General features: G+C 42.4%; 1 protein-coding gene across 2 annotated transcripts in view; it reads right to left on the minus strand.

Moving 5' to 3' along the window:
- Window positions 1-11555: 11555 nt before the first annotated feature.
- ntf3 (neurotrophin 3) overlaps window positions 11556-14004 on the minus strand; it is a 32468-nt gene continuing 30019 nt past the window's right edge. For both annotated transcript variants that reach the window (XM_062382361.1, XM_062382362.1), the window contains one exon: window positions 11556-13376. In XM_062382361.1, the coding sequence (XP_062238345.1) occupies window positions 12498-13376 (879 nt within the window). In that variant the 3' untranslated portion in view covers window positions 11556-12497. The remainder of the gene's footprint in view (window positions 13377-14004) is intronic.

Consider the following 14004-nt stretch of genomic DNA (forward strand, 5'->3'; position numbering starts at 1 on the left):
CTTGGAACATGCAGTGAGATAAGCCACCAGTTACTCTACATTAAATAATGCCGCACTGCACTAGAGCTGAACCCTCGCAGAGAGTAGAGATCTGGGCAACAACAACATGGCGTAGTTAACTGCAGCACAAGCTACTACTATTACAAGAGTTCTTTTAAAGTGAACTTCTTTACTTATATCTACCCCCTGAGCTGCACCCCGCCACTTAGATGTCCGCATATGATCGTGGTGTTGCGTACTGATTTATGTCATTATGTAATTTATGTGTAAACGCAATAATACAGTCTCAAGTCTTGCACCAAGCCAAACAATTTGGCCAGTTTATGTAATTTTTGCTTCTGATGGATATTGGACACAATTTCAGGAGAAGCACTTCTGGCAACATTAACTCTACTGCAATCTGGGTTAATATATTTTATTTGCAGACAAATTGAACAAAACTATGAGTAAAGCGATGCTAGCAGCTCACTGGGGCTGTGCTTTTACACAGTGGTGCTTTGGGCCAAATGCTAAGGAGGACCCGCTCACAGTAGTTCACGGTTGGCAGCTGAACCCTTCGGCCACCAGAGCTCCAACAGTAAAGATTGTAAGCATACCAACATTTTGTAATCACCACCAAGTACATCTCGGGCTGATGGGAACATTCTTAGTTATTTGGCATTTTGATAGGATCGATGGTATATGAGAATTGCAACTCTTGACCTGGGAGTGCTATAATAAAAGTCAGGGGATCTGTCAAGTTATTACAGAAAATCACAAGGGGAACATGAGTGGCTGAATACAATTACATGGAAAACCAATTATTGTTAAAATATTTACTTAACACCACAAAAGTCCATCCCATTGTGGCGCTAAAAGAAAACTCAGAAGACTATCAAAGTCAGTCAGATTCAGGGCAACAGATGTTGAAACCAAGTTTCACAGCAGTTTGTCCTTTATTCAGGAAAATGTATTTTTGTCTGGACCAATGGTCCATTTTCTGATCATGGCTACAAACGTAACAGCAACATATTCCTCAACAAACATTAATTCTCCCAAACAAAGTCTCCCCAATTGCAAGGGGTCCCTTCCCTCCAACACTGTGCTGCTGAGATGAAGCTCGACCACTGTTATTTACTACTTCCAAGAAAGTTGTTTGACCAAATCATGAATCTCCCACTCATGTAAGAGGAATTACATTCAGGTCAAATTTGTCTGGTTGCAAGATTTCATGATTAATCACAACATCCCTTCGTGAACCAGTGTAAATTAATGATATTTCTCGTTTAGATCTGTCTGCCTGAGAGACTGACATATTTTTTTTTAATTTAAGATAAACATGGGGTTTTATGACCAAAACTGGGGCCCTCAAACCATGAGAGAATCCGACAAGGTATTATTTAAAGTGACCGGGTTATGACTCTACTTGAACATGGACTAAAATAACATTATGTCAGAGAGTTATGGGAACAGGAGTGCTATGGAGAGGGTCTCTGTCGCTCTGTTGAATCCGAGCGCTCACATTTCCAACCTTGCGCTGCAAGAGCGTGTGATGAGATGTGGAAAAAAGACTAGAACATTACACACTGCAAAAAGCACCTCCGTGTTTATCTCTATTTCCAATCCTATTCCTAAGCTGTTAAGATTTTAAAACAATAAGCGCACAAAGGAATGATTCCACAGAGGGTCAAAAACCTCATAACAAGCTTAAGACATGGAGGAAAGAGCCCTGTAAAAATAATTTACAGTATGTAATGTCATTTTTTCAGGGCAATCTCAGATATTAAATGATATTCAGTGCTTATTTGCTATATTGTGAAAATATAAGTGATAACCATCCAATTCCCCATGTGACATAAAGTAGCAGCCTTTACTAATGAAATGTAAAGTCATTAGTGTTGTCAGACGGGTTAGTGTTGCACACAGCTGGCCTCCACCACATTTCACAGCGAAGTGCTTTAAAACCCTTTTCACTTTTTGGAAAAATGGCACAAACTAGATTTTGGTTGGTTGGACGGTCAATCCGCAATCGAGATTGAAATATGAACGTCTTTTGGATGGACTGCAGATATCCAAGGCACTTAGAGGATGAGTCATTTGGTGATTGGTCCTCTGACGGCACAAAGTTTGGTGCAGTTGTTTATGGTCCCTAAAGGATGTTTCCTAATGACTTGAAATGCAGTCCCTGAACAATCATCCAAAACTAGCAATCTCAGGAGGTTTTTCTTTTTCAAAGGGTTTAACCTAAACCAGGCTATACAAGATAAACAGAAACAATCACTTCAATACAAGGTTACTGTCATACTGGTCCTAGAAAACTTGTGTTGTTTTTAGTTCATTGGTTATAGATTGATAATCCGAATTGACTGGTCGCAAATGGTATCAGAACATCTCTAGTACTGAAGGTTGGCATATTAAGACACAAAACACAGGCATGGTACATTCTAAACGTAGTACCTGGTATATCAGAATGCTAGCATTGTCCGTAACATCCATTGAAGGAAACCATGATGTCCAAGTGTGTTAAGTGAACTTCTGAACCCTCCGTCAGGACAATGTCTTCAGGCCTCGTAGAGAGGATTCTTATCAGATCGGTCATGGCCCTCTGTAACACATGCAAGGGTTGCAGCACTGACGGCAGGTGGCCAAGCACACTTCTGCTGATTTAGTCTGCACATGGAGCTGATAGTTGTTCTAATTTTTCTTTTATTGCTATTATACTTTTTTCTAGAGGTATGTGGTGGACATAAAATACCTCCATACTGCTACTGTGGTGTCATCCATGTGTCTGTCAGTGAGTTACTACTGCAGGTCTCTCTGATCTGTCTTTTCTAGACTCAAACACTTCACCCATCCCTCCATCAGCGTAGTTGTGACTAGATAATGGGTGAAGTTTCGTGTGCGGGTGAACTTTCCCTTAGAGGTTCACAATGGTGTTTTACCCAAAAAAGATGGCTGCTGCATTCTTGCGTTCAGAATTGGGAATTTGATTACAGGCATTCCTTCTATCGTTCCCCATCTCTCAGAAGCTCTGCCATGCATACACACACTCCATCAGACATGGGTCACTTCATATTTTCCAATGCGGATGCAAACACTTTTTTCTCATCCCCATCACACTCAGCGACTGAGCCCACCTTGAACTGTTTTTCCAGATAAAAACAAAAGTGTTCACTTTCGTATGCTCCGAGGATTTGAAAGCATAATATGACCCAGGCTATTCGCCACATGAGAGATTGTGCATGGTCGTGAATTGCCAGCTGACAAGACAACTCAAATGGACACGGGTCAGCTTTTCTTAACAACAAAAACGGCACAGACAAACACCCGTTACTAAAATAGAAAGCTGTCACATTAATTTCATCCCCAGGAAGCTCTTAATGGCTCAGGGGAGGTAAGAGATGGGTGAAGAGGGGAGCAAACTAAGGCTCCTTTGTTTTGACTCATTCCTTTGATTTGACCGCTTTCAGTAACACATTCGGCTCGATGCGCCCATGGACATCCGTTCACTGCACTGGAGTCAGATCCAGTGGCATAACTGATCACTGGGTTTTAGAAGGAAAACGAGGAGTTATCAGATTTAATGGCGACCTCGGTGAACTGCGGCAATAACCTGACATTCATTTGACTTTGATGTGAGTATGATTGACAGCCAGTGGGTGTGTTCCGGCGACACGATGTAGGGACCTGAGGAGGTTGAAAACAACTGCAAGTTCACAGGAATGGATGTGAGGACATATCGGAGAGTTGAAGGTAGCAACAGCACCTGAAGGAAAATTACAGAGCTGAATGAAGTTACAGGTGAATTCAGAAAACAGCTGTTTCTCATTGTAGAGTCCGACTGTTTTATAACATTATCTACTTTACAACTAATATTATGCAATAGATTTAAAAAAAAAAAAATGGTTTAGTGCATAAAATGGTGCGATGTGGCCCTTAAACAATTTCAAGATAGACATAGTGAGTCACATGCTAGTGAATGGAGGTTGTGGTTTTAAACTCTTCTTTGTGAGCACAGACAAACACTCTACTACAAATCTGAGGTCGATCAATTACGTGTTATTCCTCCTCAATGTGTTCACGCAATGTGTCAGCATTATTAGTATATATTGGACTTGTATTATATCACTTGTTCACCTGTTTTTATGTAAAAGAAAAATAATATTCGGTCATTGTCGAGTCCTGTTATTTTAGTGTCAAGCTATGGATTGCTGCTCTGTCCATTTGAATTGAACTTGACATTTCACAAATGCAACACAAAGGCAGATTTCCGCGTCCTTCACGTGTGTGTCGGCACCGCTCCTCCAATGAGAAACTGTTGTAGAGGAAATGACGTGACTTGTGGATTCTGTGTGTTTTTGTTTTTCGCCCACTTGATCTCTGTCTCTCACACATACGTCGCCCCAGTGGGTGGCCGGAGCGGCGTTTAACTCCAGATGTTCTCGCTACAGGCCGGCTCGGAGATGACCCCACACCTCGGGAAATTTCACCTGCCAATCATCGCGGAGGAAAGCACTTTCCCATTTCCTCCTCTTCCTCTTTTCTTGTTCCCTGATGAGTTTGACTTGGGCTCAACCTCTGCCATGTACACAGGCCTCTCATTGTTGCCCAATTGAAGGTCTGCATGTGGGACGGCTTCTCTCAACCGCTGCCAGTGTCAATACCGAATGTTACTGTAGCTCTGGAATCTTGTAGCATTTCTTTCTCTCTGTGGATGAATCATTTGGCTACGCGTCTGTTTTTCTTTGGCCTTCAAATGTCAGGGACGTCTGCCAGAACTAACACTCTGTGACATGTGGACAGGGCTGAAAACACATTAGAAGTAAAACACGTTTCACTGACGACAAACATTTGATTTTTTTTTTTGCAGGTCGTGAATTTTGACGGCTGGTGGCTTCTGTTTTCTTCTGCAGAGACAGCTTCAGATATTCAACATTGAATTTTAAAAGCTCGCAGTAATGATACTTGTATGAACACTTAATATGCTTGTGAGCAAACTAGGTTTTTGCGGTTCGGCCTTGTAAACTTAATTTGTACATTTTATTGTTTCCCTGATTTGAAATGAGTACATGTCTGCAGCCTCTGATTGACCTGAAAACAAATTTAATACGCTTATTATCTGTTTTGCAGAACACTGGCTGCTTTGTCTCACTAATCACGAGCATTCAAAGCTCGGCTTGGCATACATATATTTAAAAACATCATTGCAGAACGTACCTATTTTTGGAATACCAGGACTCCCTAGGACCATATTAGGACCTGTATCTCGATGCTGAGAGTTTAAAAAATGTGGATCCTTTCAAAGCTGTATTTTATGTGGAATGTCTGATGCTGAACCAAGCACTGGGTATGTCCTGGCCCTGCAAACTGCTGTTTAATCCTTGGAAAGTCCGTTTTTGGCATGAGAGGCGAGGCGGTGCTCTAGTGGCAGAAACTTGGACTATGGGCAGAGAAGGTCTCTGGTTCGTCTCTGGTTCGACTCCACGGAGAGACAACAAAAGACGAACCTCAATTGATCTGTCCAAAAATCCAAGAGTCTCCCTACCCTGTCTAGTGCCCCTGAGCAAGGTACCTTACTCCCCCAACATCTGCTCCCCGACCGCCGTACATGGTCGCTCTATGCTCTGTGTGTCCTGCACCAGATGGGTCAAAAGCAGAGGTTAAATTTCCCTACCTGCATGAGTGTGCCTTTGAATGTCTGTGCATGTGTTTGGGACGAATAAATGCATCTTAATCTTAATCTTAGAGAGCCGGGATCAAAAATATGTTTGGCTTGACTCCCACACACCACAAAGACCCCTTGATGTCTCCCATATTACTTTTGTTTGCACTAATAATGTAATGCCCAAATCAATGACATTTTTAAACTGCTGATGCTGCTTGCCCTTATTTCGTTGTGCACGATAAAGTAAATTAAAAAAAAACAGTTCTGCCCCCGAATGCAGATCCACACCAAACTTGTATGGGTTCGTCCCTAACCTTTACCTCCTCCTTTACTCCACTGAGTTTCCCGGTCATCCATCAGGTTTTTTTTTGTGTAACCCTGCTAAAAACAAAACACAGATTGTAAATCTCCTTGGTGGAGGTATTAATGATTATGTATCAAAATACACCCAATTAATTTCAGATGATATTGAGCTTCGCCCGTTTGTTACATAGGAAATTTGACTTTCAGATCAAATAATGCAACATTCACATTTGACTTGCAGCCATTCTCACCAGCACTGACCGCAGCATTTCACTGCCCTGCCAGGAAGGAAAATATGTCAAATATGTTGAAAATGGCCAAACTCCAGTCAGGAGAAGCATGAATGCCATTGACAGGTGCCAGATCTCGCCGCCTCCTCTGATCCACGTTGTTATCCTGCCATCTGTAAACACTCCTGACCTGTGACCAGCAGACTCCCAGCAGGCTTTCTGACTGTATGAAAACCCTCCCCAAATAGATTTCAGTGCCTTAGTTCAAGACAGGAGGGGGGGGGGGGGGCGGGGGCTCTCACGCACTGCTTGGCACGAACATGGCTGTGTGTCTGATACAGCAAATCCCCCCCCCCCCCCCCCCCACAGCTCCAGTTCAACTAGTCTTCTTTAGGCCCACGTCTGTCAAGTAGGTGTTGTCCAACACTGAAAGAATCCTATTTCCTCATATAATCCTTTTCTTACCTGTCAAGCATGCAGCAGGGATAGAAGTCGAGAATAACACCCTGGCCAAGCAGCTATACCAGCAAGCAAATTTATAATGGTTGGGGTGGGAAATGCCATAGCGTGGAATTTACTAGCAACCGATCTTTTCCATTTCCTTTTCTGGTAACATAGCTGACAGACTGGACAGGGAATGTAAATAAAGTTAGTGGATGTTAATTCTTTTAGCAGCCCATAAAAAAAACCTTTACTGTGCAAAAATGTCTGGGATGTTTATTTGAGATGTTGCCCTCAATTAATTCTGATCTTTGGTTACTGGTGTCAACCAAGACAAGAGCTTCAGCTCCCCCCTCTATTTGCACACACGCAATCAGGCCTGGCTGCTCTCACAGTCACCTTTGACATGTTCACCTCCTAATGCTGTCTGGAGCTGTGTGTTCTGTGACATCACAGATTAGACACTGTGGTGATGTCTGCACTTTTAGCCCTGGCTGCAGAAGGGACGGTGAAGGGAGACTGGAGAGCATGTGCAGGAAGACATGCAACCATGCCAATTTTTTTGGAATTAAATTCAGACTAAATTCTGTTACACCTTCATTAAGCATTGGCTCGGGTGAATAGTTTAAACTAAAGAACATAGGCAAAAGGACAAAAGTAAAATCTCCAGGTACTTTCAGTTCCAGTCCACCCGGGGGTTACATTTCTTTCGTTCACTGAAATTGGCCTAAATCACTTTAAATGTAAGCACACATTGGGACAGTGTTGCTGATCTGCTCTCCTCTGCAGCCTGACAAGTGGTAAGCTCCTCTTAGAACAGGAGCTTACTGCCTCAAATCCCGGCTCTGCATGTATGTACATCTCCTTAAGTCCGATTTACCTCTGTGTAAAACCCCTGGGTCATTAGAGACGCCACATTCTGCTGCTCCCTTCAACCACTTCCCTCAGCTGCCTTTTATATTAAAAAACAATAAAACTACGCCCTGTACCTGTTTGTGTGTGAAACGGGTTAAGAAGTGGTGTTTCGTCCGATCCCACCTCCAGGCGGGAGGAAACAATCCGGAGAGGAGTCTCTCACCTCAGGATGATGGGGTTACTTGGAGGCAGAGAGGGGTGATGGCTAATCATGCCAGGTCTAATTGATGTTGTCACATTTTGTGACAAGCTTTGGGAGGAGATAATCAGCTGTTAATAACCTCATGACTTGAGCTGGAGTTTGAAGGGTGCCCTGACTTGGCAGAGATCCCTGCACAGCTTTGTGCCTGTCATTGTTTAAAAGCAATGAAATGTTTTGAGGTAAAACACTTCAGAAAGCATTGAACGTATGAATAGAACATTTTCACCCACATAAATCAGTAACCCAAGGTAGCAAAGTATCAAAGTTTATCTTTTTCGTACACTTTTTACCGATGCAGGTTGTGAGAGGTTGTGTGTTATATCTTTGTTATATCTGTTTTATGCACTGTAGCTCAACAAAGACCACAGTTCGGGTGTTGTCCAGTGAACAATCCTACTTTAAGTTTGTCTGCACACACAGTGAAAACCATTCCACTGCCAGTTTTTTTCCACACTCGTGACCCCATTTAGTTTGGAGCTCCGAAGCTGTGTCCAAGTCAGTCATCAAAAAACATACACCGCCATCAGAAACACTAGGGAGACTTTTAAAATCCGTCTGTCTCTATCCTCAGAATAATTCAGAACAAGGAGTAGAATAACTAGACAGAGAGGTCTGGACCTGTCTCTCCACCTTGTTCTTACCGTTAACGTAGCAAGTGCAATGCATGATGGTTTATATTGCTGAGTTAGTGACCATTCGCTGGACACTACTTTTCTATGCGTTGACTTTATGGGTTACAAGAAGCCTCACTAAACATTCCGAAGGCATTACAAAATGGTCATTACACTTCATAGTAATTGGTGAGTGATTTCAGACACAGCCTCAAACCTGTTGTCTCAAATGCACCTATTGTTGTAATTCAGCGACTTATCAAAATAGACTTTAAACCCACAAAAAAAAGTTGTATTTTCAATGTCCTGAGTGAAAGTTTAAACTTCGTTGAAATTCATTTGACAACCTTCATGTTGTGCGCCAGTTCTCCAGTTTGCAAACTGAGGTCTCCTGCTTTAAACCCACCTGTCAATCGTAACTATTTTCCACCTAAATGTCACACTACTTCCTGTCACATGACCCTTGGTGCTTTCATAGATATAGCTTTAGGGTAAAGTTTTGTTTTGTTGAAACAAAATCCGAGGCCCGCTTCACGAGACAGGATTGATGGTTGTTGAGATAAGTTCAGGTTTACCTCTGTGTTGTCAGTCCCACGTGGCTGGTTCACCTCTTACCGAGATTAAGCACCATGTCAACATACGCGGAACCGCTTATCTACTCCGGTGAAGGTTGAGTTTGTGATGATGGATCGAAATCTGTCAATGACTCAAATACTCACCAATCACATCGAGTCGTGGATTTACAGGATCCTGATGGGGACAATAGACTTTATAATAAAGTTAGGGACCGCAAACAGCAGCAGATGTTTGTTTTATATTTAAGTGGAATCGTTTTGCTGCTCTAGACTTTCCATGTGTCCACTCTGGTTTTAAAACAGAGCCTCTTGTTAATAATATATACTAGCTCTTCCTTTTTTTTCCTGCTTTCTCCATCTTATTTGCCCACTGCAGCTCTCCCACATGAGGAAATGATGAATCGAACTAAGACTAAACTGATGTATTTTATAAGAAGAATGATCCAAACACTGCTGAATAGCTCCATTGATTAGAAATAAACATTAGTTTCTGATTGATCTCAGCAGACATTGATTATTTCTCTCTGTTGGGCAGCAGAAAGAGTCTGACATTACTTAACATTGACGTAAAGCTAAAATGCTCAGTAGTAAACTTACTGATAATTCGTGTGCTTATTTACAGATTCCAAAACATGGTGTGTTTATTTTCTATTGTAATCATTTGACCAGATTGTTAAAATTTCACTTTTGTTGAATGCCACTTGTCTGCAGCTGTATTTACCTGCAGGTTTCAGCTTTCCTGAACCGAGAGTTAATTGAGAAAATAGACAAGCAGCCTCATACAGTTAATCCGAAATAGTCTGGCCTGGTGGTGTCACACCTAACTACATAGAGATGTATGTTAATTATTATAAAGCTTATTATTATTTTATGTTATTATATTATAAGGAATATAATAATTTTTTATAAAGTATAGTTTTAACCCCACATATTTTCCTCTCTCTGCTCCACACTCCCTTTAATTTGGCCAAGACCACTACTATGTCTTATGTGTCTTGTGAATCACTCTTCTTGTCACTATTTTCACAAAACAAACATTTATCCAGGACGGTCAGTGATTGGTTCAGTGGAGCCTGATGAGGAAACATATCCAGGAAATGTCAGACTTGGTTGCTACATGCCCCCTGGAGACGTCTGGACTTGATGTCCCATGATTGTCTGATGACCAATGATGAAGAATGAACGTAAACACAACAATCGTTGTCTATGGAGCACAAAGCTAGGTTAGCAGCAGGCCTCTTGTTAGTGTTCAAAGGCAGATTTTATCTTTAAAATCAGTTGACGAAAACAGATACTTACCAGTCCTCCCATTCATAATGGTTTGAAAATACCCGAAACACATGGGCAGCATCCCTTTTTTAGTTATTTTTACTGACACTGGGATGTCTTTATTTCTTAACATCAGTCCATTTTAAATAACACAGTGGAATCTGTTTTAAAAAATGTTCTCCTTTGCTTTGTCTGATCCTCGGGATGACGCATACCCCGTGGTAACCTAGGACACGTGTTGCTGTCATGCAAGCGGTCCTCTGTTATGTATCACTCCTCCATCTGAGAGCTTCTTCTCACCGTTTCCTGGTTGCCAGTCTTAGACACATACGCATGTCTCTGTGCTGCGCTGTAACCGATTTGTACCTTTGTCAATCACAATGCACGCGGTCAGTCTCTGTCTCACGTTGTTCTCTCGAATTCGCTTAATTTGAGTTCAATTGTTCTGTGTTTATGTCTGATGTGTCTACCTGCAAACTCTTCAGGTCTTTGTCTCAGATGGTTTTCACCACAGATATTTTGTTTTTTTATGCATTAAATTAAACACATCTCAGAGCTTTTCAAAAGCTATTCAAGACATGTTCTTTTTCCTATTTCATGTCAGATTGGAACCTTTTTTATGAATCAGTGGATGAACATTATAAATATGATTGACCTTTCTGGATTTTCAAAACTCAAACACTCTTAACATATAAGTTAATATAAGTGTAACTTTCCAATAAGTAGGCCTTCCAGTTCATCCTGTATTTATCCTGCATTAGTGCTGCACACAGTGCATTGTATAAGTGTCTAGATACTTCCTGCATCCGTTCTACGTTTGTCCTACACGTAATCTAGTTGCAACACTTTGTGCAATTTGAGTGAAAGGGTGTGAGGCAGCCGGAAGTTAAAAGTCTGCAGGGCCGTTTCTCTCCAGTTTTTACAGTGCAGGTGAGAGCTGTTAGCTGATTGGTCCTCTGGTACAAAAAGAGAGATACTAAGACATCCACACAGGAGAGACACACGGGAGGAGAGACTGAGCTAAAAAGCTGAAGAAGTTTAAGTTGAGGTTCATGTGTGTGTCAGCATCGTCTCTGGCTGTGTGTGGGAGAGCCCCATGGCATGGCCGACTTCCACACTGTACAACTCATATATTCAGATTAATGTATATTTATAAATACCCTTGTTAGAAAATTCATCAGCAGTCACCCAACATGCTCCCTCAAAGAGCAGAACCAGCAGTGTGCAGCAGGCGGTTGGTCGAAACATATCTCAAAGGACTGCAGTATTTCTTAATGCAGTGTGAGATGGTATCAACAGCATAATCTTATTTTTCTTTCTTTAGAAAAATTTAAATTGGCAATTGTTCATGAAATGTCTCCAACGTTAAGAAATATAGTTTTTTATTAATAGGAAGACACACAAACAGCTCATGATACCAGTTGAGATTAAAATGTGAGCATCGAGGTGGCCTGAGGAAAACCAAACAGAAGGATTTTCTTGAATCTTTCAGCAGAAGCGATTTCTGCTTTTATTTCGTCAAAGTGTCCCAGAGTTGAATGAATGAATATAAGGTGTATTACAGCAGTATGGTCAATTGTGATCACAGGGTACATGTTTTCTGTTTTGGATCACAAATCCCATTGGTCACAGTATTCCTTGTACGTCATGATATTGTTATCCGTCTGGTTGAGTGGCAATGCTAAGAATTTGGGCCCCACGTTGGACTGCAGGACAGAACGGGTCCCTGCAGCTCGGTTCACCTCTAAACACACACTCTGTCTGTCAGTTACAATGTCCTATCTCTCTGCTCTGCAGTCACCCTGGTCAAGGCACATGTAAAGTCTTATTGTGAAGCACCTTTGCAGCCCAGCTCTGTGTTATAGTCTCAGAATGAGTTCATAGCTTGTTTCATTTCTTTTTTATAGACATTTTTTTGCCTTTTGAAGAAGACTTCTTTCAATAAATAACACAAATATATTCATACATCATATATAGATAGATTAACATGTATAAACTACATGCATTTCATATAACTTAAATAATTTATATGTACAGTTCTCCCTCACACACTCGCGCCTTCCTTCCCTACCCCTCTCAAACGAGTCAACAGCGGCGCAGCACAGGTTTGTGGATTTGCAGCACATAAAAGTGAAATATCATTTAAACGGACCCAAGGTTTCTTCTGTTGAAGTCTCACTTTATAGCAGAATGTCGCTCTTCACCAGCCCAACACATAATCCTGTGGTGGCGAGCATTGCATCAAAATCCTTTCTAGGCAGTAAAATTCCAAACAGGTAGTCCACTGGTGAGTTTGTGCTGTTTTGTTTACGTCCGCCGACGTTTCCTCGACAATGCGCAGACACAGGAAGTGTCTATGCGTATCCACCTCCATCCCACTGAATTTCTAATCTGTGTTAGCGCCCGAACATACGACTGCGTCGTCTTACACTGCGAGTTCCAGTTCTTGTCGTCGATGCCCCTACAGCCGCCCTTGAAGGGCCTGGGGGTCCGACAACGCGTCTCATAAAAGAACTGCTTAAGCTCTTGAGTGGGACTGGTTTTGATTTTAGCCAGAACAGTTACCCGGTCACCCTTGGAGTCCACTGCTTGGGTTTTGTCAATAACCCACTGGCTCTCGCTGTCACACACAGAATATTCCCCTCGGTAGCTTTTGTGCTCAGCATAGCGCTTCTTGCGTGTCTTGTTTCCCACCGCCCCGCCCTCTGGTCCGCTTCTGACAAAGTCGGTGGCGAGGTACAGCGGCGGCGGCTGCAGTGGCGGCCAGTCGCTGAGCAGCACCCGGGGTGAGTTGTACCGCTTGTGCTGCCTGAGTAGGTCCGAGTTCAACAGCATCACCGGCTGGTCCACCGTGCCTTCACTGCTCCCACCACTGCGACTCCATGTCCCCCAGTTCTCCAAATCACCCTGGTCCTCTTGAGGAAAGTTTGCACTGAGGAGAGGAGGCAGCACCTCCCGGGGCTCCGGGTCCCTGCTTTTCCCCTGTTGGCTCTGGTTCCCCCTGGTCTTCCCCCTCGTCAGGTCAGCCTGAAGCAGCTGGATGATGAGTGAGTTTAAAGAGTCGGGACTCGGCTGCTGTTGTTGCCCTTGGTGACCGCTTTCCATGTTGGTTGCCTGGATACCATAGAGGTACACAAGGACCATCACATACAGCAGGATGGACATCACAAGATTCACCTGTAAGATCTGAAAAGACAGAGAGACACAAATAGTTAGGACCTATTTATTCCTTCTGGTCAAACTCATTTCCCTTCCTTCTTCCTTAATGGTCCACCTATTGGGGAACTCATTTAAAATAACCACAGTTAAAGACTGTAACACAGCACCACAGCGGCTATCCGCAAAGCAAAATAGTTTGTGTTCCATTTGGTTTGACAGTAACTTCACTAGCATCAAGATGGACGAAGAGTTGAATATATAAAATATAATTTGGCTTCTCTGCTGCACTTTTCATTGCAAAAAATCCTCCATCTGCTGCCAATAGACATTTTTGAAGTCCCATTAGCCTTCAATTCTATGAACTCCATCTCTCTGACTTGCACAGGGGAGATTTCCACTGTTGGCAGAAATGGGCCACCTCTGATAAACAATAACCCACGAACAACAGGTTTTTGTTTATTGACTGACTGACTGAAGGAAACCTGTGGGGTTTATGGAATGTAAACAGCTAAACTTTAATCAATATCCCAAGTTGTGAATGTGTCTGTGAATATGAGGTGGAAATAATGCTTGAGCATGTTTTTAAAGGACCTAGTGTACCTATAACACGCATTGATTGTTTTTTATTGTAAACCGTATTTTTTGAAAACCAAGC

Source organism: Platichthys flesus, chromosome 23 (genome assembly GCF_949316205.1).
Source record: "Platichthys flesus chromosome 23, fPlaFle2.1, whole genome shotgun sequence".
Classification (NCBI taxonomy): domain Eukaryota; kingdom Metazoa; phylum Chordata; class Actinopteri; order Pleuronectiformes; family Pleuronectidae; genus Platichthys; species Platichthys flesus.